We start from the raw sequence: 21,277 nt of genomic DNA, 5'->3' as shown, positions 1-21,277 counted from the left end.
GAACTTTTTGGGAGAAAGTGACATTGCAGTTTCTAGCCTATCACAGAACTCATAATTGCTAATCAAACCCGCTTTAATTAAAACTGCTGTAAAATCAGCGAGTGCATGTAAAATTATCTACTTTTTGTTTTCGTTTCTAACAAAAGTTACATAATCGCTATTTTGATCTTTTATTATAAGCAGTGATGTAGCGAAAGTCCCAACAATTTTGTTTGATTTTAGCCAATCACACGCTGGGATAGAGTTTTGATGTACTTTTGAACGTATCCAATTCGATGATCTAACCTGTGTTACGGCCATTTTATTTCGCCTTGCGTAAAGTGTCTTCACAGACAGTAAGTCGCACGGCTTTAATATTATTTTCCCGTTTTTGCACATCCTGACAGTTAATCTACGACCAATACTGTACTGTAACACAATCTTAATTATATAACGTAATCACCCCTCATATTGTGACCATTTTTTTATCACACATTCCCCTTTTTCGGCTCTTAGTTATCTTCATTATCAGTTAGGTAACTCGTTCACGCACACGATCGTACACAATTTCGGAACTAAAAGCCAAATCCCTCAAAGGTTGACATTTCTTTACAAAAATTATGAGCGTAATATTGTGACAAAAAACTCTGATTTAATTTTGTGTCATGTGACAAATGATTAGTTTGAAGGCAAATCAGATCAATACATGTAAAAATTATGTCAATATGTAAAATACATACATACATGTGTTGAATTAAAAGTTGATTTGACGAATAAAATTAAATCTATAAGAACTTATGTGACAAATTATAAAATTATAAATAATTATATAATTATGAATAAATTATTTAATGCTACTAATATAGATAATAAAATTTTTAAATGGCAACTTAATTTTTTATGTATTTTATGGAGTATAAATACTATTGTTGTATGCATTTTTGTAAGGGTTTAATAATAAGAGAGACTGAACATTGCGATTGAGAATATTGTACCTTATGTATTGTTTCATATAAAATTTTAATTAAAAATAAATTATATTTTTCAAGGAACAATGGCAGGCAGATTTTTAGCAAATCGCTTGCGGCCTATGATAATACAAAGTCGTGGACTATTTACAGAAGATAGAATTGGGAATAGAGATGTTGTGGGTTTTGGCTACAATGGGGAACCGACCTATTTGGATAGATCAGATTTTCCAATGCCTGCAATCCGTTGGAAAGAGAATACTCCTGATATTATGGTAAGTAAGAAACAACCACAAAAGTTCAGTAATCTCATAGATAATATATGAATAATATATATATATATATGGATTCACAATTGTCAAACTGTTGCTGTTTTTATACACGCAGGCTCTGAGAGAAAAGGAAAAGGGAGACTGGAAAAAGTTAAGCATTGAAGAGAAAAAGGCCTTGTATCGTGCTAGTTTTCGCCAGACATTCAGTGAAATGGATGCTCCGACAGGCGAATGGAAAGGCATGATAGGAATGAGTATGTTGGTTATAACCAGTGGCATATGGTTATACTTATACTTCAAAACGTTTGGTACGTTTTTATCAACTATTAATGTGACACAAACATCATCGACTCCAAGTCAATGAAGCATATGTACAAAGAGCTTGTACTAACTGATTCGGATTATTAATTGTAATGTTAACATTTTTCTTTGCAGCATATCCACCATTGCCAGAAACACTCACGGATCCAGAGCGCCGATTGGCACAGTTAGACCGTATAAAGAAACTCGACATGAATCCGATTGATGGCATTTGTGCTCGAAAGTAAAATTAATTAGTCTCTACTCCAATATTTAGTAATTGTACAGTAAACCATTTTCTCCTTAAATATTGTGCTTAAATACTGTATGTCATGCCTGATGTGACAAAATTTGAATAAATGCCATGGATACGCGAAAAAATTATTCGGCATTGAGAAAAGTATTTGTTATTGAATTCATAATAGCACTTGTTACAATATAATACATGACATTAAAAATTATAAAAATTAAAAATTATAAATTACATTAAAAATGCGAATGTAAACTGCTGGATCACGTTAAATCTGATTGAGAAGAAAAAGGTAAGTAAGGTTTATTTAATCTCTGTACATTTTCATATTCGCTTCAAATTAGATATATGTATACAAACTTATAAGTAGATAAATGTATGTATATATGTGTGTATATATACATACATACATACACACACATGTATGTATGTGTATGTAATATATATATATAAGTACAAATCGCTGCCAGAGAGATCAATGATTCCTAGATCAAATTTAATTTAATATCGCATAGTCGCCATCTCCCCTGCTATCTTATTTTCTTTTTCCCTCGTGCAAATTTGAGAAAGAAAAAAAAAAACACAAATAGAATGTTACTAAAGCGCTAGAGCAATATTATTGCAGATCATAAATTCAGTATATATAATAATTAAATAATACTTTCACAATCTCAACGATTGCAAGACGACAAATATGATTCTACAAACGTAAGACGTAATTACTTATCATGTTACATCGCACATTACATTATCGCTTATTTAAAAATATATTCACACGAATATAAATACGATTATATATCAAAATTTTTGCAAAATACGGAGACTATTATATTGCTATTAAGAAGTCTAAACGGTCTACCTGGTCTTATAAATAATAGCTGTGAGGTAAAGTCGCTTTCCTTAAAGTATACGAACGACGAGAAATAATTAGGATCAGAAATCGGCATCATTCATATTTATTAAACTCTTTTTTTCTTTTTTTTTCCTTTTTTTTTTTACAGAAGTTCCAATAAATCGGGAAATTCGATAAATATGAGTGATTACGAAGTTTCCTTATCAAACTCTCAATGATTACGAAATTCTGATATTTATAAAAAACACGTAATTTGCTGAGGATCACTAAGCGCGATGATAATAATAGTTACATAGTTTTAAAAATGTAGTATGGCTTTTTATAATGCTCTTTTTACAGTGTAACATTTAAATTATATATTTATATATATTTATATATATCTTCTTAAGCAATTGACAATTTAATTATTAAATTCAATCACAGCATACAATATTACATTACGAAAGAGTTTTAAGTTAAACAATACACGGAATACTGGATATAAGAGTGTTACATAATTTAAAATGGCTCAAAAGCTATATTTCCTCAAATCCCGTGGCTAAACTAAAGTTTTTACAGGGGTAATCTTTGCACCGCACATTAAAAACTGTTGAACACAAAAGTGCAGCTGCACCGTAAAGAATTTTAATCTGACATCGTAATTAGAGATTTGTTGCAGTAAACGCTTTATTTTCTTTTTCTCTCTTTCGTTCTCATTAGTTATTGCGTCAACGGAATGTAATATTCGTAATATTCGACAATGAACTACACCTACTATGATCGAAACGTAACATACGGAGCTTTTAAGTAATGTCAAGGCCTTTTCACGTATTGTCATATACATAAGTTTCATCAAATGCAATGTAAGATTCATAAATATCAGATTCCTTGTTCTCTTTTTTTCTTTTTATATAATATAAACGTGTACTTTTTAATTATCTGATATAAAAATAATACATCATTGTTCAGGGAATATTGGATAAGAATTACGAACTAACATTAAGAAATTAACGTTTCTGTACAAAAGAGATAGCTAATTTGCAAGAAAGTTGTTGCTACGAAATAGACTGCCAAGATTCGAAGCGTGTCATCACTCTCTGTCAGTATAATATATATATTAAGCTAGAGTTTTTAAAAAAAAGTTTTAATCAAAATTTTATTATTTTTTTTACCTTTTTTAAATCACCAGTATATGAATCTGCAATTTTATTAAAATCTGAAAAAACATACCAAAATCTTCCGACACAACGATACTAAGTATACGTTTGATAGAGAAAAAAAATAAGATAGAAAAGGAACAGTTATTCACTCTTATAAGATATGGCTTTATCCGCGAATTTATACGATAAAATCACTGTAACAAACACTCTATTTCAAATAATTACAAAATAAAAAAGAAAAAAGATTTAGAAGGTAACTCTTAGACTTATTGTTCTATGTTTGATGATGTATATTACAATATGTACATTAGATAAGTCTCAATATCACCGAATTCGCTGTCACACATCCCCTCGTTATAAGAATATAGTTTCATATAGAAAACTAAGTTTTTGTTGTCACTATCTCAGCGTGTTTCACAGTTTTGTGTGAAGTTCCCGAGAAAAATGTACCGCAACTTATATCGGTGTGTACGTTTCTATGTGTGAATGTGTATGCGCGCGCATATGTATAAATGTGTATGTATATATGTATGTATATGTATGTACGTGTGTACTTTTTTGTATCATATAAATGTATTACAATACGTTTAATTATGGCTGTGAACACAATTGCTATTCGAAGATGGCAATAAGAATCGTCTGATTTCGTAAACGATAATGTTCAAGAATGTTATTACACTTGTTTCCGGGTACCGTTTATATTATAGCCTGTGTAATAAAAGTGAAGTATAAACGGAGATCCTATCTCGATTCGCGATCAAAAATTCTGTACGTCTTTCTTTGGTATGTAAACTTTCGTACAGAGCAATATATAATTGTGGCAAACTGAAAAAAAGAAATATATGTATACATGTATAGTTACTACTTGGGCATTCTTGTCTGCGCAAGAATCGTAACATTTTCATAAACCATAAGCTCTCTCTCCCTCTCTCTTTCTTTTTCCTCTCTTAGAATTGTGGACATTGTGCCCATACTGTACATCGAGTTGAAAATAAAAGAAGATAAAGAAGAGTCGCGTAGGATAATTCAGTTGTTACGTGACCGACGATAATCGCTGTCTTTCTATCACACAGTTATGATATTGAGCTCGCTACTTAAGTGACGGAAGTAATGTCCAAAATTATCGCGCACGTTTCATCACCGTACACAATCTCCGGTTCCACGCTGCATCGTACACTGCTTCTTCCTTTTCACCGTGGTTTGCCTGGAGCTTGGACTGTGACTAGTATTGTTGTTGTTATTGTTATTATTATTTCCATTACTATGGAGTGGATGTTTGGTCTTGTTTTGACCGGTTATATTGATGTTAACGCGATGATGAATACCTTTGTAGTTCTGTTGGTGATTCCCTATAACATCAACAAAATGATAACATGAAAAAATACCCAGCATGCGATATTTTTCATACAACCAGACATTCGCGAGATCCGTCAAAACGGACAATATATAAATACGGGGATTGTATTAGAATCACTTGTGCTTGTCGTACCATAAATAGTTGCTGCTTTGAAAGCTTTTCTCCCTGGATAATGATGTATTTGCTGATTATTATAAAAAAGCCTATCTTTGTTTTTATCGTTGTCGTTCTTTCCGCCAGTGTTCGGAGAATTGCCACGGCTACATTCAGAGTCCTTAGATAAAAAAGGAATCGCTATTAAAAAATCTTATCTATTTAAGAATATGTACGCTTATACAGTAGGCAGAATTATAAATAAATTGTTGTAAGATATAAAATAAATAGGTCAAAAAAATTTAGATATGGCTCGATTCTTTATTTTTACATACTATTTGTTGTAATCTGGAATGTGATTCTTACCGTATCACTGGCGGGAGCTGAAAGAGTGGATGCATCAGAACCAGTTGAGCTTGATAGAGAGTCTCCCTCACTCAAAGGTAGTAGGAATGTTTCTTTAATCCATCTACGGTAATCTATCACTTCGTCGGTCACACGAATTATTCTTCCCAGTATGCTGTATAACAATAAAAGTATCGTTGCTTTACACAATTAACAATATACAAATAATCGATAAGAAAATAACGTCAAGACAGATGTCGTAGACATTCTATCAGTTGAACTTACCTTACTTTACTGGCGTCATTAATTAAAATATTTAAAGGACTGACTGCTTGAGAAAGGACGAAATAGGCCCAATCAAATGCATCTTTTACATACAAAGCACCATAACTACTGCGGCCGATATCGTTGCCAGGTGTGAGTGGATCTTCTATGCACAACAGAGACGGTCGATGACCGTCTATCATGTCTCGCTGTACCTGTCAATCAATTGTAAGTAATCAGTATCGTGCCGTTTTCACGAATATAGGGCGCATTACTGTAAAATATAAAGTAAGAACCTCTTCTTTAGATATGTAAGTACCACCGTCCTTTACACGTATGCCAGTCTTAACATAGTTGAACTTTCTACCATATAACTCTAGAAATTCGATTAACAGTACTCCCAGGTTGGCGTTCGAACAGTAAGCATTTTGCCTCGGGTGTAACTAACGAATAAAAATCATTTAATTCAATAAAGAGCATTGATATTTGTTTCTTATGAGCTATTAATAATTATTGACAACGAATGCATGTCTTTCTTTCATTTATGGCAACTGTACTCACTTGTAAAAAACTGATGGTCATGAGTATTAAACTGTACGACGATATACCACCGGTAAACACTTCGTTAAGATCTCTCTGCAGTAGGAATTGTTTCAATACCATGACTAGTTTCTCGAGTACTGGGTATTGCCTCTTGAAAGAGTTTATTAGTTCCGCAGATTTGACGCCGTTATTCATATTGAAACTGATGTCCACCTTAATCTCGCTCTCTTTGTCGGTCAGTTTGACGATCGGCACACTGGCTTTATCCAACACTTTAATAGAAGATGGCTCAGCGATATTTTGATCTAGTAAAGCACGTTCCAAAGTACGTAATGGCAGATTTTTCCACATTCCTATTACTACCAAATCTATGTCACTGTAATGACAAAACTTTCATGAGAACACAGAGGTACATCTATGAATAATGGCAATTTTTATTGTATATTATTGATGTACTATTATTGTTGCTCTATATGTTTATTTATTTTTTATTTACTGTTTGAATTAAATATTTAAGTAATTTGATATCTAGAAATTTCTCAAGTTATAATTGACAATAGCTTTCTCAGTATTATACTGCAAACAAACAAAAAATGATAAGATGAGTCATCATTTTCACCAAGTCAGTTATTACACTAATATGTGTAATAGTACATACAATATGCATAATATATGATTATATGCAATAATATATACCTTGTAGGCAAATATAAACCGGTGCGAAAACTGCCAAATACCTCGACTTTAGAGTCTGGCCAGAGATCATAAATTACATATTCTATTCTTTTTACAACTCGCATTCTTAAAACATGTTCTTCGTGTGATGGACACATATAAGCAAAGAAATCTTCTATCTCTTCATGTAATCTAAACAAAACATATAACTATTCAATGCACCATATTACAAAGAATCAGTTTATTATTTTTATTACTGAGATGTAATATATTTCTTTTTCTCAGTTGTCGATTTAACACACATCTTAAACATTTAAATATCAATCTCACAAGATATCATTCACAAAATACTTCTTATATAATAAATTGTTAATGTTGCATACAAATGATACATCCATTGGTTCTATGAAAATTTGAGAAAGCATATATTATAATACTCAAGTTGTTTAATAAATGACTTTTATATATATATGTATGTATGCTAATCAAGTATGGACAAAAGAATATCAGTGAAACCTACAAAAAACTAACGCTTATTCCACTTTTATATGCTGACAAAAGTAAAGGCATCTAACAAATGCAAATGTAGTTTACAATAGATATTAGAAGATATGTTATCTCTGCATCACAATATCTTTGTCTTGTCTCTTGATGTATTTTGGGGTCAAAAGGGAACATATATCTTTAGAACCATATTTCCAAATATACTGAATGTGTTTACAATTTTTTCATCCTTGTCTACCAGCTTATTGTTACAATGATACAGCTCTTCAAACTTTCTGCAGATTACGACTTTATTTGTAAATCTGTATAAATTAACGTTTCGCACATTTGGCAATTCCGTCGACAGCTCCACGATGAAGAAGTTTTTGTCGGCGATATTTAAATCCCAAAATGTTACGCGCTCAGTATCCGGTCTTTCGTTCCTCACGTAGACGTATCGTCCTGAGTATTGTCTCAATGTGCTCGGTACGTTGAAACCTAACCTAATTCTAACCGACATGGACTACATATACGGTCCGCGACGCATCCCGAATATGGTACATATACATATCGATATGCCGGATTTACTTACCCGATCACACCTTTGGAGTAATGCTTGTTCGGCATACGCCAAGGGCATCCTCCGTATTCGCCGACTAGGGCGTCGTAATTGTAGTTCATGCCGTAGGTGCTAGCGCGATTATCGCTTTTCCTGCGCGACGGGTTATAGTAACTGTTGCAGCAAGCGTTGTGGGGCACGCGGTGCTCTCCGTTGCTGGCGACGGCAGCGGTGGGGATTGTGCGGCCGTTGCCGCCGTTGCCACCCCCGTTATTGGCATTGCCGTTGCCTATACCGCCGATGCCGATGCCGCCGCCGAAGCCCGCGGCGGATGACGGCGTGTTGGCGGTATTGGTGCCTGTGCCAGTGCCGCCGATGCCGGTCGCCGTCGAGCTCGTCGTGTCCAGCGCAAGGAAGTCCTGCTGCAGCCGCACGCCCATCGTATTCGCGGGATCGTTACGCAGGGTCAATACGTCAAGGCCCTTCTCAGCCTCCCAGATATGCAACCACAGATCCTTGGCGGGGCCGTACTGCTCCGGTTGGTACCAACCGATGGTCGGATCCATTAAATTGGCGCCCGGGACGGGGGATCCGCAGGTCTCCTCCGTGCGTGCGTGTATGTGTATATGTGTATTGTGTGCGCTTATATATATATATGTATGTGTGTGTATTGTATATATATATATATGTTGGTATGTGCACGAGTGCGTGCGGAGTGTATGTGGACGCGCGTTTCTCTCGACGCTGTGCGTGCGTGCGTGCGTGCGTGCGTGCGTGCGTGAGTGAGTGAGTGAGTGAGTGAGTGAGTGAGTGAGTGAGTGAGTGAGTGAGTGAGTGAGTGTGTGAGTGAGTGAGTGAGTGAGTGAGTGAGTGTGTGTGTGTGTGTGTGTGTGTGTGTGTGTGTGTGTGTGTGTGAGTGAGTGAGTGAGTGAGTGAGTGAGTGAGTGCGTGCGTGCGTGAGTGCGTGCGTACGCGCGAGCGTGCGGGCGGTTAGTCGGTCGGTCGAACGGTCGAATGGTCGAACGGTCGGTCGGTCGCACCACACACACTACGTCGCGTGTCACTTTCTATCGCGCGCGCCGCTCGTTCACCCGGCGAATTCCTCTCCTGTCACTCTCGAGTGAGCCCTCGACACTGTCGCGTTTATCAACGCACCGTATCGCTACTGTTCGGTCGATCGGTCGGCTGGTCGGTTGATCGGTCGTAACCTGCGAGACACTAAACTAAGCGAGATTCATACGCGCACAGCCGAGAAACACGACGACGATCCGAGCGCGAGCCCGAGAGTCGCCGACGATACCCGATTAAGGCCACGGGGACAGTTTTCGCGAGGGAGAAAGAGAGAGGGAGATTGATCGCGCGGCGCGTCGCGGCAGTCGCGGAACCAGTTCGCGCTCCAGTTCGCGATACGTGGAAAAGCGCCCATCGCCTATCACCCTGTCGCTAGGGTAGTGGGAAATCGATCACTTGATCCTTTCCACTGAATGTAGCCATTGCCTTATTCCCGGGGGCCAATCGTGAATTGTCTCTCTCTAGCGTGGACGCGTCTCTAACGTGGAAGGGTAAAAGAAATATTCTATTGTTTCAAATTTGAAGATTAATCAGTCTTCGCGAGATTTCACGCTAGAGAAAAAGCGTTCACGATCGAGCCCTTGCGGCGCGTGTGCGCGTTTGAGCGGATCTTTGCGGTGGAAGTGCGCGAATCCTTCGCAGTTGGCAGCACATGACGTCGTTGCGTGCGTTAGGTTGCTTATCGCGTATCCGCGCGAACTTTGTAAATTTGCAACGGCTCACAACAATTGTATATTTGTGGTGTTAGGTTAGATTAGATGCATGTTGATGCGATTGATTTGAAATTCATGGGTTATGTACCCGGCGGCAGTGGGTCCGATGAGGAAGAGCGTTTTGTGCGATCCATCGTCAATTGACACACCGTGATAATGGCAAAATTGAATAAATTTGTTCCTAAGATTGTACGAGGTTTCGTGCAATGTGCATGCGTGACGTATTGCGTGTATGAATACGTTGGAGATATCGTCGTGGTGAGTGTATTAATAGTATAATGTAGCATTGTTTTGAGAAATTTTCCTCTGTTGAAAATTCTGATATTTTGCCTGACACTGTTGGATTTCATTTCTGTAATTCTATACTATCAAGAATTGCTTCTAAGAGAGCTCTCTTTTTCTCTTGAATTTCTTATGTAACTTTTGCAAAATCAAGGATGATATATAATATAATATGAAAATACTCACACAGTACAATTCAGAGTGCTTTTTTATTCAAAAAGGAGACTGCAACATTATAGTATATGTGGCTACTTTGTGCCAATTGATTTTGGTTTATGTGTTACTCAATTTTTCATGTATTATAGTGTACTGGACCATCTATGGAACCTACATTATATACTAATGATGTATTACTCATGGAACGAATATCTGTAAGGTTACACAAGCTTGACAAAGGTGACATTGTCATTTCTAAGTGTCCCTCTAATCCAAAGCAAAATATATGCAAGCGAATTATAGGTCTGCCAGGAGATAAAATTTGGAATAATTTTAGTATAACAACGGTAATCTGTAATGATTTTACCTTTTTAAGAATTGTACATATATTGCTTGTGATTTCTCTTGGTTTATTGTATTATTACAAGTTATAGCTAAATAGAAAAATATTAATCAGGATTTTGTATATTGATTAACAATATTGGCTTAGGTACCTAATGGACATGTATGGCTAGAAGGAGATAACAGCAATAATTCTACAGACTCTAGGATATATGGGCCGGTACCTCAGGGATTGTTACGCGGCCGAGCTATGTGTAAAATATTGCCATTGAGAGAGATAACACTGTTCACAACTAAACATGTGACCTAAATTGATCATATATGTCTGATATCTATTTTTGTAGATATCTATTTTTGTTAACAAAGTATTTTGAAAATACCTAGTAAGTTATTTAAATTATATAGTGTAGCCTCTGGTTATATATAATTATATTTATTTGGACATTGTATGTGTTATTATATTTAAACAAATTTATTCTTCACTGATATGTCTAGGCATTTGTTTTACTTATTAGAATTTGGCAATATCAATGTGTCATGTACCTCAAAATGTATACTATGTTAAAATCTGACTTAAATTATTTGTCTTAATGATTGTAAAATATCAATTTAAAAAGCAAAAAATTATATGTACCATTTTTTATAGTATATTCCATCCACATATTTTTATTTAAAATTATGTTTAGGTATAATTGTGTACTTAGATATAATTCTTAATATAAACCAATAAAATTTGCATATGAATTATAGATTCAAAAATCTGCAAGACTCATTCAATCATTGAATTCAAACTTTACAGAGTTTATATTTTCCATAATGACAATTATAACAATGGTATGTCAACAATGAGATAAACATAGTTTGAAATTGTGCAAAAAACAACACAATATGCTACATTGAAAACAATAAATCTCCTTTATAATCGTTTTTAAACTATCGCGCGTTAATAACCGGACGTATTTTAAGGTTGTGTGAAAGTCAACGAGCTTGATATAAGCAACGCCTATTCGACAAATGGTCAGTACACTCGAAAGTGTCTTGTGATAAACGTCTTGCTGTCACACCAATGTGAGTATTTCTCTCTCTCCCTCTTCTGGTAGACGTAATATCAATAATTTTATTATAAATATCAAGGTGTACCGAAAATTCGTTGGAATATTTATTTCAATGATTATTTGCAAATTAAGGTTAAGTCACCGCTTGAAATTATTTAATATAGGGTGCGGTCCATCAATCGCTACAAATGCTTCGAAGCGTTTTTACTTCTCTCTGTTTCTTCGTTTGCATCCGAGAAATAGAACGAGAAAGAGAAACGCTTCAAAGCATTTGTAGCGATGGCCGGACCGCATTCATAAACACAAGAAAAAACGCCGGTTGGTTGCCAGCGGATTTGTTGCATTATTTGATCAAGAACAATCTAGATAAAACTGAGAATTTTTTCGTTTCATTCATACAATTTATTTTGATCTATGCTTTCTTATTCCTTTTTTGCTTATTTTCAAACTTGAATGTATATATATCTTAAGCTTATATGCAGCTGAAAAAATTGAAAAAAATTTAATTGGCCGTAATGGGAATAAATTCGAATGAATACGCTGTGAAAATGATTTCTCAATCAAGCGATAAAAACGCGATTTTGCCAAGTCAGAGATTAAATTCTGCGGAATTGTATATTACAACTGCCAAAATGACCTTTAAGAATGTCAGATAATATTAAAATGTTAACAAAAGAAATTGTGTTATCTCTCAGATAATATTTGTTTGTGTCAGACTATTTGCATCAGATGTGTAATGTATACTTGAAAAAATAATTTGCCAAGTAAATTATTTATTAACTCTTCGGATTCCGTTACACTTTCTGATCTTTTCTTCTAATGAAACTGTTAACTGATGAAGCTGAACTTTAACCGATTTGTAGTACCAAATTCTTGTTGATTTTTACATAACCTTGAAAAACGATCAATTAACAAATAATCGTACATCGTATACCGTTCTATTAATAATATTATTTTGTTTGTATCAATTCAGATGGCTACTCGGTGGGGAATCGTCAGCGCGGGACTGATCTCGCATGATTTTGTCACGGCGATGAACAGTTTACCGAACGACGAACATGTTGTGGTTGCTGTCGCGGCGCGAAATTTGTCGCACGCGGAAGATTTCGCGAAGCAACATAATATTCAAAAAGCCTACAATGACTATGAGCAGTTGGCCAAAGATAAAGACATTGGTATCTGATAATCAGATGTCAACAGCTTTTTTTCTATTTGTTCCTTTTCAAACCAAATAAAAACAGTTAAATCTAACAAAAGTACCGCTTTGAACAATCGTATTCAATGACTTAAACGATTTGTATTTGAGCAAATATTAAGTGTATTTATTTGTATTCTCAGAAATTGTGTACATCGGCGCGATCCATACTGAGCATTATAAATTGGCGATGATGATGCTAACTGAAGGTAAACACGTGCTGTGTGAGAAACCGATGACGATGAATCCAATAGATACGACGAAATTAATTACATACGCAAGAAACAAAAACTTGTTCTTAATGGAGGGAGTGTGGAGCCGATGCTTCCCCATCTATGACAATATAAAGAAAATGCTCGAAGCTGGTTGTATGGGCGATATTCATCATGTGTCTGCCTCCTTTGGTTTTGATCTTATGGACGTAGATCGAATAACGTTCGTAACATTCGATAAAGACAGTATATAACAAATAAATAGCGAAATAGAATAGTACATTTGAAGGACGATTAAAATGTTTCCTACACATTTGTATTGTTCGATATAATAGCTGCTAATCTGTATCAGACATTGTTATAATTTGTTATAAATTGTTATAACATTGATTACTAATATTCAGAACAATTATTATAGTTGCCGGAATAATAATTGTCAATCTTCCGTATTGTTATTAATAATTTTACTGATAAGATTAAATGTTAAGTTTTTACTCTCATTCAATTTTATATTATTATTGAACTTCTTATTCGGCGATTCTCTCATGTTTTAGTAAAAAAGAGTTAGGCGGTGGTACAGTCCTGGATCTTGGAATTTATTGCCTTCAGTTCGTATCCATGGTTTATAACAACGAGATGCCAGAGCGCATAATAACTTCTGGCTCCTTAAACGAGGACGGTGTCGATATATCCATGACCGCCAGTTTATATTATAAGGATAATCGCTCCGCAACTATTACAACAAGTGCCTTGGTCAACTTGCCAAACAAAGGATACATATGTGGCGCCAAGAATACAGTAGAGGTACCGACCTTTTGGTGCCCAACAAAGCTGATCATAGGAGATACCACCATAGACAAACCCTTACTGGAACTAAAAAATGCTAAATTCAACTTTATAAATTCTATTGGTTTAGCTTATGAAGCTGCAGAAGCTCGTGCTTGCATTCAAAAAGGTGAGATTATTAATGCGTCTCAATCTTAATTGTTAACATTTAAGATTTTTAATTGGAAAATCAAAAATTGACGAGAAAATATATGTGATAATATATTGTTATAAATTTAACTTTTTAGGTTTGGTGGAAAGCCCACATATAACACACGACACATCTTTATTATTGGCAAAACTGGAAGAGGAAATTCTTAAAGCCTTGGGTGTTAATTATTGAGAAAATGTTGCAAAGCTGCATGTTATTGCAAAGCATATAATTTGAATTTATAATATTGTTATATGTACAAATCAGTTTAATTGAATTGCAAATGTTTAATTGAAAAATAAAGCCTTTTTTGCTAAATACTTTTTATGTGTATTATCTAGCATTCTTCACTTTATATTCAAATTCCAATGATTTAAGAAATAATTATTTGAACGATTCGTTTCATGTACATAGAGAAGTTCAATTTCTCGATCGGCAATATCACTGGTGTTATCGAATGTGAGTTTCGTATGTTAAGAAAGAGGGCAACATCAATCTCTGCTGACAAAGCTACTAGCGACACTATTAGTGACTGGATGAAAGAGGAAATTATTAAAACGAAAGAGAAAGACTGAGTGAGAGATATTTAACGAGATATTTACCGCGTAAATTTCTCGTAAGAAGAGATAAAAGAAACTTATGGAGATACTTGAAAATACGCGAGTATCACCGCGAGTATTCACGGCGATACAGAATGTCGACATCAAGGAGCTCTCTTTGTGTTCGCATAAAGATATCAGGCCCATCTTACCGTGTTTGGTTAGAATGAGTCTTATCTCTCCTCTGGATATAACGAGAGAATGTGTAGAGGGTAGAAAACAAGTACTCACGATCCTTTCTGGCATCGAGTCCGTTAACTCCATTATAGCCCTCTTATCTATTGATTTCCATGCACTGGAAACTGACGTTAGAAAGGAGCAACAGTTAAGGTTAGGATTTGTACATGTGTGTACTTGATTCATCCATTTTTTATTTGTTAAAACTGATAGTTTTGATACGTGTTACTGTAACATATATTTTAGAGTATATATTTTAATATTGAATCTTGTTTTTTTAGACAAAAAGCAGGCAGCACACAGCGGGAGAGTGTGTTGGCGCAATCTCTGCAGAGTGGCTTAGCTTTGGAATTTGAGCGTAGTGAATCTACTCGCAGGATTAGATTAGTGTTGTGTGAGATATTGTTTATATCTGCTCAAATTCAGGAACTGCAAAAGAATCAGGAGTTTCAGATCAAGCAATCAGATCTGTTTGACAATGCTGTATATATGGAAGAGATCAGTTATGTCATCTGTATAGCACTGGCAGAATTACCAACCTTATTGTCCATAGTGGATATCATAGAGACCTTGTTGCATGTAAAGCATGGTCCTGACATTATCTGTTGGATAGTAGCTAACAGTCCAGATAGTTTTTCAGAGGTATGTACTCAATTAATTGCCAATGGTGAGAGGCAAGAAGAGTCAGCATTAGGTCGAATTAGAACACAGGCCCTGACAATATTGTGTCAGATGAATCCGAGCCAGTCACTAGCGGTCAGGGCCAAGTGTGTAGAATTATGTAGAATGCCAGCGCTAGCGATCACTCTAAGCCTAGAACACGCAAATACAAACAGCTCACAGCCGTGCGATATAGAGAGCGACGTTGTCGCTTTTGTGTCTGGTCTCTTACTAGGTAGTGATCAGCAAGTGCGTTCATGGATTGCAATGTTTATTCGCAATGGTCAGAAGCGCAAGTGGGAGTCACATACAGCGTTACAATCTCTGCGGGAGGAGTTGTTAAAGCGATTGCAGACTATCGCATCGCACAGTACAGACGGTCAGCTGGCAGAGTCGCAAGTGGTACAAGCGAGCGCATTATTAAGGCTATATTGTGCTCTTCGCGGCATTGGTGGCATCAAGTTCCAAGACGACGAAGTAGCAATGATAGTACAGCTGTTAACATCGCATCCACCTCCGTCACCAGCTGGCGTTCGTTTTGTATCGTTGGGCTTATGCATGCTCATAGCTTGCCCATCGCTGATAGGTCATCACAATCTAGAGAAACGCAGCATAGAGTGGGTGCAATGGCTAGTACGCGAAGAAGCATATTTTGAGAGCGCTAGCGGTGTGACAGCCAGTTTCGGCGAAATGTTGCTACTGATGGCCATACACTTCCACAGCAATCAATTGTCGGCAATTTGCGAGCTAGTGTGCGCCACCTTGGGCATGAAGATACCAATCCGGCCGAACAATCTGACAAGAATGAAACAGATCTTTATGCAAGAGATCTTCACTGAGCAAGTGGTGACGGCGCACGCAGTGAAGGTACCTGTGACGGCGAATCTCAATGCCAATATTCCTGGCTTTTTACCGGTGCACTGTATCCATCAATTGCTGAAGTCACGGGCGTTCGCTAAGCATCGCGTGCCCATAAAGAACTGGATTTACCGGCAGATATGCGACAGCGTGCCGCCTTTGCATCCGGTATTGCCCGCTCTGGTCGAGGTCTACGTCAACTCTATCCTCGTGACGAATACTAAGACGTCGGAACACACGAACAAACCCATTACCGAAGACGAAATTCGCAGGGTATTCCAGAATTGCGCGTTCGGTGCCAATTTTGATGCCAAGAAGAATTCCGCTAGCATCATGCAGGCCGATGTTGACGGTATGGACGTCGACACTACCAAGCCTTCACTCACCTCACAGTTATTATTATTGTACTATCTCCTGCAGTACGAAGATGTAAGATTGGCAAATATGCATACTTTTATATCCCAAGGTAGGAAGGTCAAATCATACTCGGCGGATTTCCTTACCGAGTTGCCGATCAAGTATCTGCTTCAACTGGTTCAGCGTGATCAGATGAATTACGCCAGTCTGTTCTCGCCACTTCTGCGGTTACTGGCTACACACTTCCCTCACCTGTCTCTAGTGGATGACTGGCTGGACGACGAAATGATCAATATAGACTCCGTCATCGCGAGTTATGAGAACATGAAGATCAACGACGCTACAATCATTGAGGCATTCGGCCATATTAAGACTTGTCCCTCGAGAACGGGAAGACTACTGAGGCAATTGATGACACTGAAGCCGACTGAGATCTGGCCTCATGCTGAGTTAATAATACATTATTTTAAGGATATTCTCGATGAACAAGTTCCTAGATACATACAAGGTAAGTTTCTGTTCTTATATGCATAAAAATATCAGAAATATATACATTGTACATATTATGTATAGATTCAATGTATACCACACGTAGAAGTCTTTTCATTTTTCTTCTAAAGAGAAAAGAATGGCAATAAAAACTTAGGCGCTATATTAATTAAAATTAATATTTATTATTGAAGTTTAAACAAAAAGTTACGAATGTTTCTTTTTCAAAATTATATATAAAATAAATTATATAGAAAATATAAATTAATGAGTCATGATGTAAAAGAGGAGAACTTGCTAGAAATTTATCATCAACCATCAGTTTACATTATCCAAAATCTTATTTTTTATCTTATATGAATCTTTTGAAATTTTCAGAACTCTATAAACAAGTGTGGCTTAGGCTCAATACTGTTCTACCACGTTGTCTATGGGTGTTATCTATAAACGCGTTGTTAGTAGAGAATGCAATTGTGAAAAGTGTCTTCTTAACGCAAGATAATATCGTATTAGATCCCCTTCAAGTATTGAGGTGTGACACAAGGGTTTTCAGATGCGCGCCAATCTTATCCGTGGTCCTTAGGTGAGTCAAAACAATTTTAATAAATCAGCAGCGATAAAATACTAAATTAATTTAATTATAGCAAAGCAAGAATTGTTGCAATTTTATCAACCACAAGTGTATTGAACTATCTGGGATTGTTTCGATAGGATATTGCAAGCTACCTTAGCCGCGTCCCGCTCTCAATTATCCAGGCATATGCAAGACAAACCTTTAACCGAAAAAACTGGGCAGTTGACAAGCGAAACGGAAAGAGAGGATTTGAGGATAGCTTTGGTGGCAGGCCAGGAAAGCGCGGCGGTGCAGATTTTATTAGAAGCATGTCTAGAGACGGCGATGGACAGAGAGACCCCTGGTCAAATGTGGTCTCTCAGAGAAATACGAAGTGTCGTGTGTTCGTATTTGCATCAAGTATTTATAGCTGATCCTTCCCTGGCCAAATTGGTCCATTTTCAGGTATGTCATCGATTTTAACATGTACATTACTATTACATTACCATTCTTGTTGTTATTAATTTTTCTGTCATTTATTATCTTATATGCATATTAATAATCGCTTAAGCATAATTATTTATGACTAAAAACCATTACAATAAATATTTTTATCCGTAGGGCTACCCTCGGCAGTTGCTACAAATCACGGTTCCGGGAATCCCATCCATGCACATATGCCTCGATTGGATTCCGGAATTGTTGTCACAACCTGAACCGGAGAAACAAGTATTTGCGGTGGATTTGGCGTCGCATCTGGCAATCCAGTACGCTCTACCAAAGACTTTGAGTGTTTGTAGATTAGCAATCAACACTCTGATTACTCTTTTGGGAGTATTACCTGCCGAAGAACGAGTAGTCCTCTTCATGCCGGTATTAGAATCATTAACGCGGATATGTTTGGCTTTCCCACCGTTGGCCGAGGACATCACGAGTTTGCTACTCCAACTTGGTAGAGTGAGCTCAGCTCAAGCCGCTTTGGGTGACAAATCAGCGGATTTGCTGTGCCGAGAAGTGAAAGAGACATTTTGCAAGATGCTGAGCAAAGCTATACTGCAAACGCAACTTTATTGAGACTTGAGAGACTTAGCGATTTGTATAGAGAATCAGGCGTTAACTGTGTGTCTAGAGAGTTTTATAAGTTATATAAAAATTTATTGTTATTATCATCTTGAATGACGACACGAAAAGCGAGAAAATACATACCATCCTCTTTGCCAAGTGTGTTGAAATAAAAAAGGTATGTCCAGAATAGGCATAGAGCAGCAGTGATCTGTATCTTTGTGTATATATAATTAACATATATTAATGATGCCCGGTATATTTAATCTTTCGGTATAAATAATCCATTCATTTATAAGTAAAATGACAGTCAATTTCACAAGCTATTTTGACAAAAATAAAAAATGAATTGTAAATATATATCTTTTTATATTAGCGTTAGTTCTCCGTAAAGGATTCTAATAGTTTCTTATTTAATATAAATTTTTAACTATATACAGTATTGATTATAGTTATTAAGAAAAATAGATATAAAAAGGAACACCTGTTCCAACACCTGCTCCTTTATGTCTCTTATAGAGATGAGCAATTTTTTCTTTTTGAGAAAAGTATACAATATTTTTTTAATTTTAATATAAATGTTGCAATATTTGTGCAAGAATAAAGAGACGTTATATCATATGTATTTACAGGATTTATTACATGTTTCAAATAAAGATGTAATTTATATAGTTTTTATACTTTTTTTCTCACATCTACAATACTTTGTCATGTTTTGAGCATTGCTGTGTCTCATAATTCATAACGCAGATTCATGTAGAGATTATTGTACATTGCATTCTTCCAAAAGAAACGGTTGCTGACTATCATCGAAATCATACCGTTACATAGAATATTTGTTATGCATTTTATGTGACACAATCACTACAAACATACATATTCACTTCGAATATTAAATATATTCAGATCATGCAGTCATAACATTTAAAGCCAAAATCATGAGCTTGTTTATTCTAAGGAATTCAACATCAAGAGTTGCTTTAGCACTTTGGTTTGACTGGTTTCTCGGATTTCCCCTGCTAAAAACATCTCATCCACAACAGTGTATACCTAAAAAAATTATTATTATTGTTATGAAATAATATAATTAGTAAAACAATGCAGATTAAATAATTTGTACAATATTATTAGATTAAAATTTCATTTATACTAAAACATTAAATAGCTACTATAAAATCTGTTAGAACACATGTTACCTTGTAAAAATTAAACACTAAATCCAATTCACATACATTGTGAAAGTATTCATTCAATACTTCCACAAAATTATGGATTGCTTCTAAGTAACAGAGATTATTGTCATTGACATCAACACAGATGCAGAAATATAAGCCTGCATACCTCCTGTATACTATCTTAAAGTTGCGAAACTAGAAAATTCATTTACATAGTTACTAGTTTATATTCACAACATAAAAAGAAATTATACTTTTGTCAATTTTACCTCAACAAAATTTGTATGCTTTGCATCTCTGACAGTGACAACTGCATGAACCTCTTCTATCAACTTCTGCTTCTCGTCATCGTCAAAATTCATATACCATTTTGCTAATCTAGTCTTACCAGCTCTGTTTTGTATGAGGATAAAACGTATCTGCAAAATGAATGGAAGCAAATTGCAAAAGTCTGCGACTGAATGAATTATTGAATTAGTCTTGTGTGAATCATATCTCTAGTTAATTTTTATAGCACTAATATATTTTTATAGCATTAATCATAGCATTAATATTTTCAAACACCTTTAACTCAATTGTTTACTTGTTTATTATTGTCACTGCGAATATGTGAATAGTCACTGAAAATATTCTCGATTGTTTTCTTTGCAATTTTTACAGGATAGAAGTATTTCTATGATTGATCTATAATCAAATGTCACATAAGCCCAGACTTGTTAAAAAGAACGATTCAACCACCTGACGGAAATATCGAAATGTCTATTGAATAAGATGTAATTGCAAGCTTCGTTTTAGCTACTTTCTACTCTTGCTTTTATCATTAATGAAAGATATTAATTTATTTTATGACTACAAAACTTCACATACCATTTTCGAGATTGATTAATCTGTCAGTCGGACTGAGGAAATTTTGGTAAACATAAGATCGTATCAATTCCCCGCCCTCTGATCATGAACGCAACGATATTCAATTTAGCCTAGAAAGATGCGAACTGCAGCGCTTTCTTACAAAGAAGTTCGTAACTATGTACATTATCGACTGTCGATAATATACGAATGGTAATCGTATTGAAACTATCGTGATTATCAACATCCATAGCGCCACACAGCCATTTCGTACTTCTGCTAGTGCATGTATGTAAAGAATTTCATCTGACAGTCAACTGACAGCTCAGAAATGTCTACAGTATGGTTCGTGATTTAACGATGACTGGCGTTGGAACAAAACTGCTCTGTTCGGAGCCTTCTTCTTCTTCTTCTTCTTC

The 21,277-nt window shown here is 35.8% G+C and overlaps 6 protein-coding genes across 7 annotated transcripts; 4 read left to right on the top strand and 2 right to left on the bottom strand.

The window, feature by feature from the left end:
* Positions 1–240: 240 nt before the first annotated feature.
* LOC105186641 (cytochrome c oxidase subunit 4 isoform 1, mitochondrial) lies at positions 241–1,922 on the top strand. Of its 2 annotated transcripts, none has more exons than XM_011146990.3 (4): positions 241–335; positions 1,029–1,222; positions 1,335–1,527; positions 1,655–1,922. In XM_011146990.3, exons 2-4 carry the CDS (start codon positions 1,034–1,036, stop codon positions 1,765–1,767), a joined length of 495 nt encoding a protein of 164 aa, XP_011145292.1. In that variant the 5' UTR covers positions 241–335; positions 1,029–1,033; the 3' UTR covers positions 1,768–1,922. The 2 variants fall into 2 exon arrangements, with proteins under 2 accessions (XP_011145292.1, XP_011145293.1); XM_011146991.3 differs by lacking the exon at positions 241–335 and adding an exon at positions 437–576.
* Positions 1,923–3,324: 1,402 nt separating this feature from the next.
* On the bottom strand, positions 3,325–8,871 carry LOC105186642 (non-canonical poly(A) RNA polymerase PAPD5). The gene is made up of 8 exons (XM_011146993.3): positions 8,114–8,871; positions 7,060–7,230; positions 6,382–6,739; positions 6,117–6,263; positions 5,842–6,035; positions 5,578–5,731; positions 5,251–5,392; positions 3,325–5,110 (listed from the first exon to the last, which is right to left on the bottom strand). The coding sequence occupies exons 1-8, from the start codon at positions 8,644–8,646 to the stop codon at positions 4,899–4,901; spliced, it is 1,911 nt and encodes a 636-aa protein (XP_011145295.1). The 5' UTR covers positions 8,647–8,871; the 3' UTR covers positions 3,325–4,898.
* Positions 8,872–8,991: 120 nt separating this feature from the next.
* On the top strand, positions 8,992–11,070 carry LOC105186643 (mitochondrial inner membrane protease subunit 1). Its single transcript, XM_011146994.3, has 3 exons — positions 8,992–10,122; positions 10,452–10,649; positions 10,793–11,070. The coding sequence occupies exons 1-3, from the start codon at positions 10,021–10,023 to the stop codon at positions 10,952–10,954; spliced, it is 462 nt and encodes a 153-aa protein (XP_011145296.1). The 5' UTR covers positions 8,992–10,020; the 3' UTR covers positions 10,955–11,070.
* A 532-nt stretch (positions 11,071–11,602) lies between these two features.
* Positions 11,603–14,402, top strand: LOC105186645 (trans-1,2-dihydrobenzene-1,2-diol dehydrogenase). Its single transcript, XM_011146996.3, has 5 exons — positions 11,603–11,712; positions 12,673–12,874; positions 13,038–13,329; positions 13,661–14,061; positions 14,180–14,402. The coding sequence occupies exons 2-5, from the start codon at positions 12,673–12,675 to the stop codon at positions 14,272–14,274; spliced, it is 990 nt and encodes a 329-aa protein (XP_011145298.1). The 5' UTR covers positions 11,603–11,712; the 3' UTR covers positions 14,275–14,402.
* Positions 14,403–14,614: 212 nt separating this feature from the next.
* On the top strand, positions 14,615–19,175 carry IntS2 (integrator complex subunit 2). The gene is made up of 5 exons (XM_011146995.3): positions 14,615–15,011; positions 15,140–17,241; positions 17,601–17,805; positions 17,934–18,240; positions 18,397–19,175. Exons 1-5 carry the CDS (start codon positions 14,722–14,724, stop codon positions 18,847–18,849), a joined length of 3,357 nt encoding a protein of 1,118 aa, XP_011145297.2. The 5' UTR covers positions 14,615–14,721; the 3' UTR covers positions 18,850–19,175.
* A 278-nt stretch (positions 19,176–19,453) lies between these two features.
* Positions 19,454–21,023, bottom strand: AP-2sigma (adaptor protein complex 2, sigma subunit). Its single transcript, XM_011146999.3, has 4 exons — positions 20,880–21,023; positions 20,282–20,431; positions 20,034–20,207; positions 19,454–19,887 (listed from the first exon to the last, which is right to left on the bottom strand). The coding sequence occupies exons 1-4, from the start codon at positions 20,880–20,882 to the stop codon at positions 19,786–19,788; spliced, it is 429 nt and encodes a 142-aa protein (XP_011145301.1). The 5' UTR covers positions 20,883–21,023; the 3' UTR covers positions 19,454–19,785.
* Positions 21,024–21,277: the final 254 nt, after the last annotated feature.

Source organism: Harpegnathos saltator, unplaced genomic scaffold (genome assembly GCF_003227715.2).
Source record: "Harpegnathos saltator strain DR-91 unplaced genomic scaffold, Hsal_v8.6 scaffold51, whole genome shotgun sequence".
NCBI lineage: Eukaryota > Metazoa > Arthropoda > Insecta > Hymenoptera > Formicidae > Harpegnathos > Harpegnathos saltator.
This window is presented reverse-complemented; position numbering and strand designations above follow the sequence as displayed.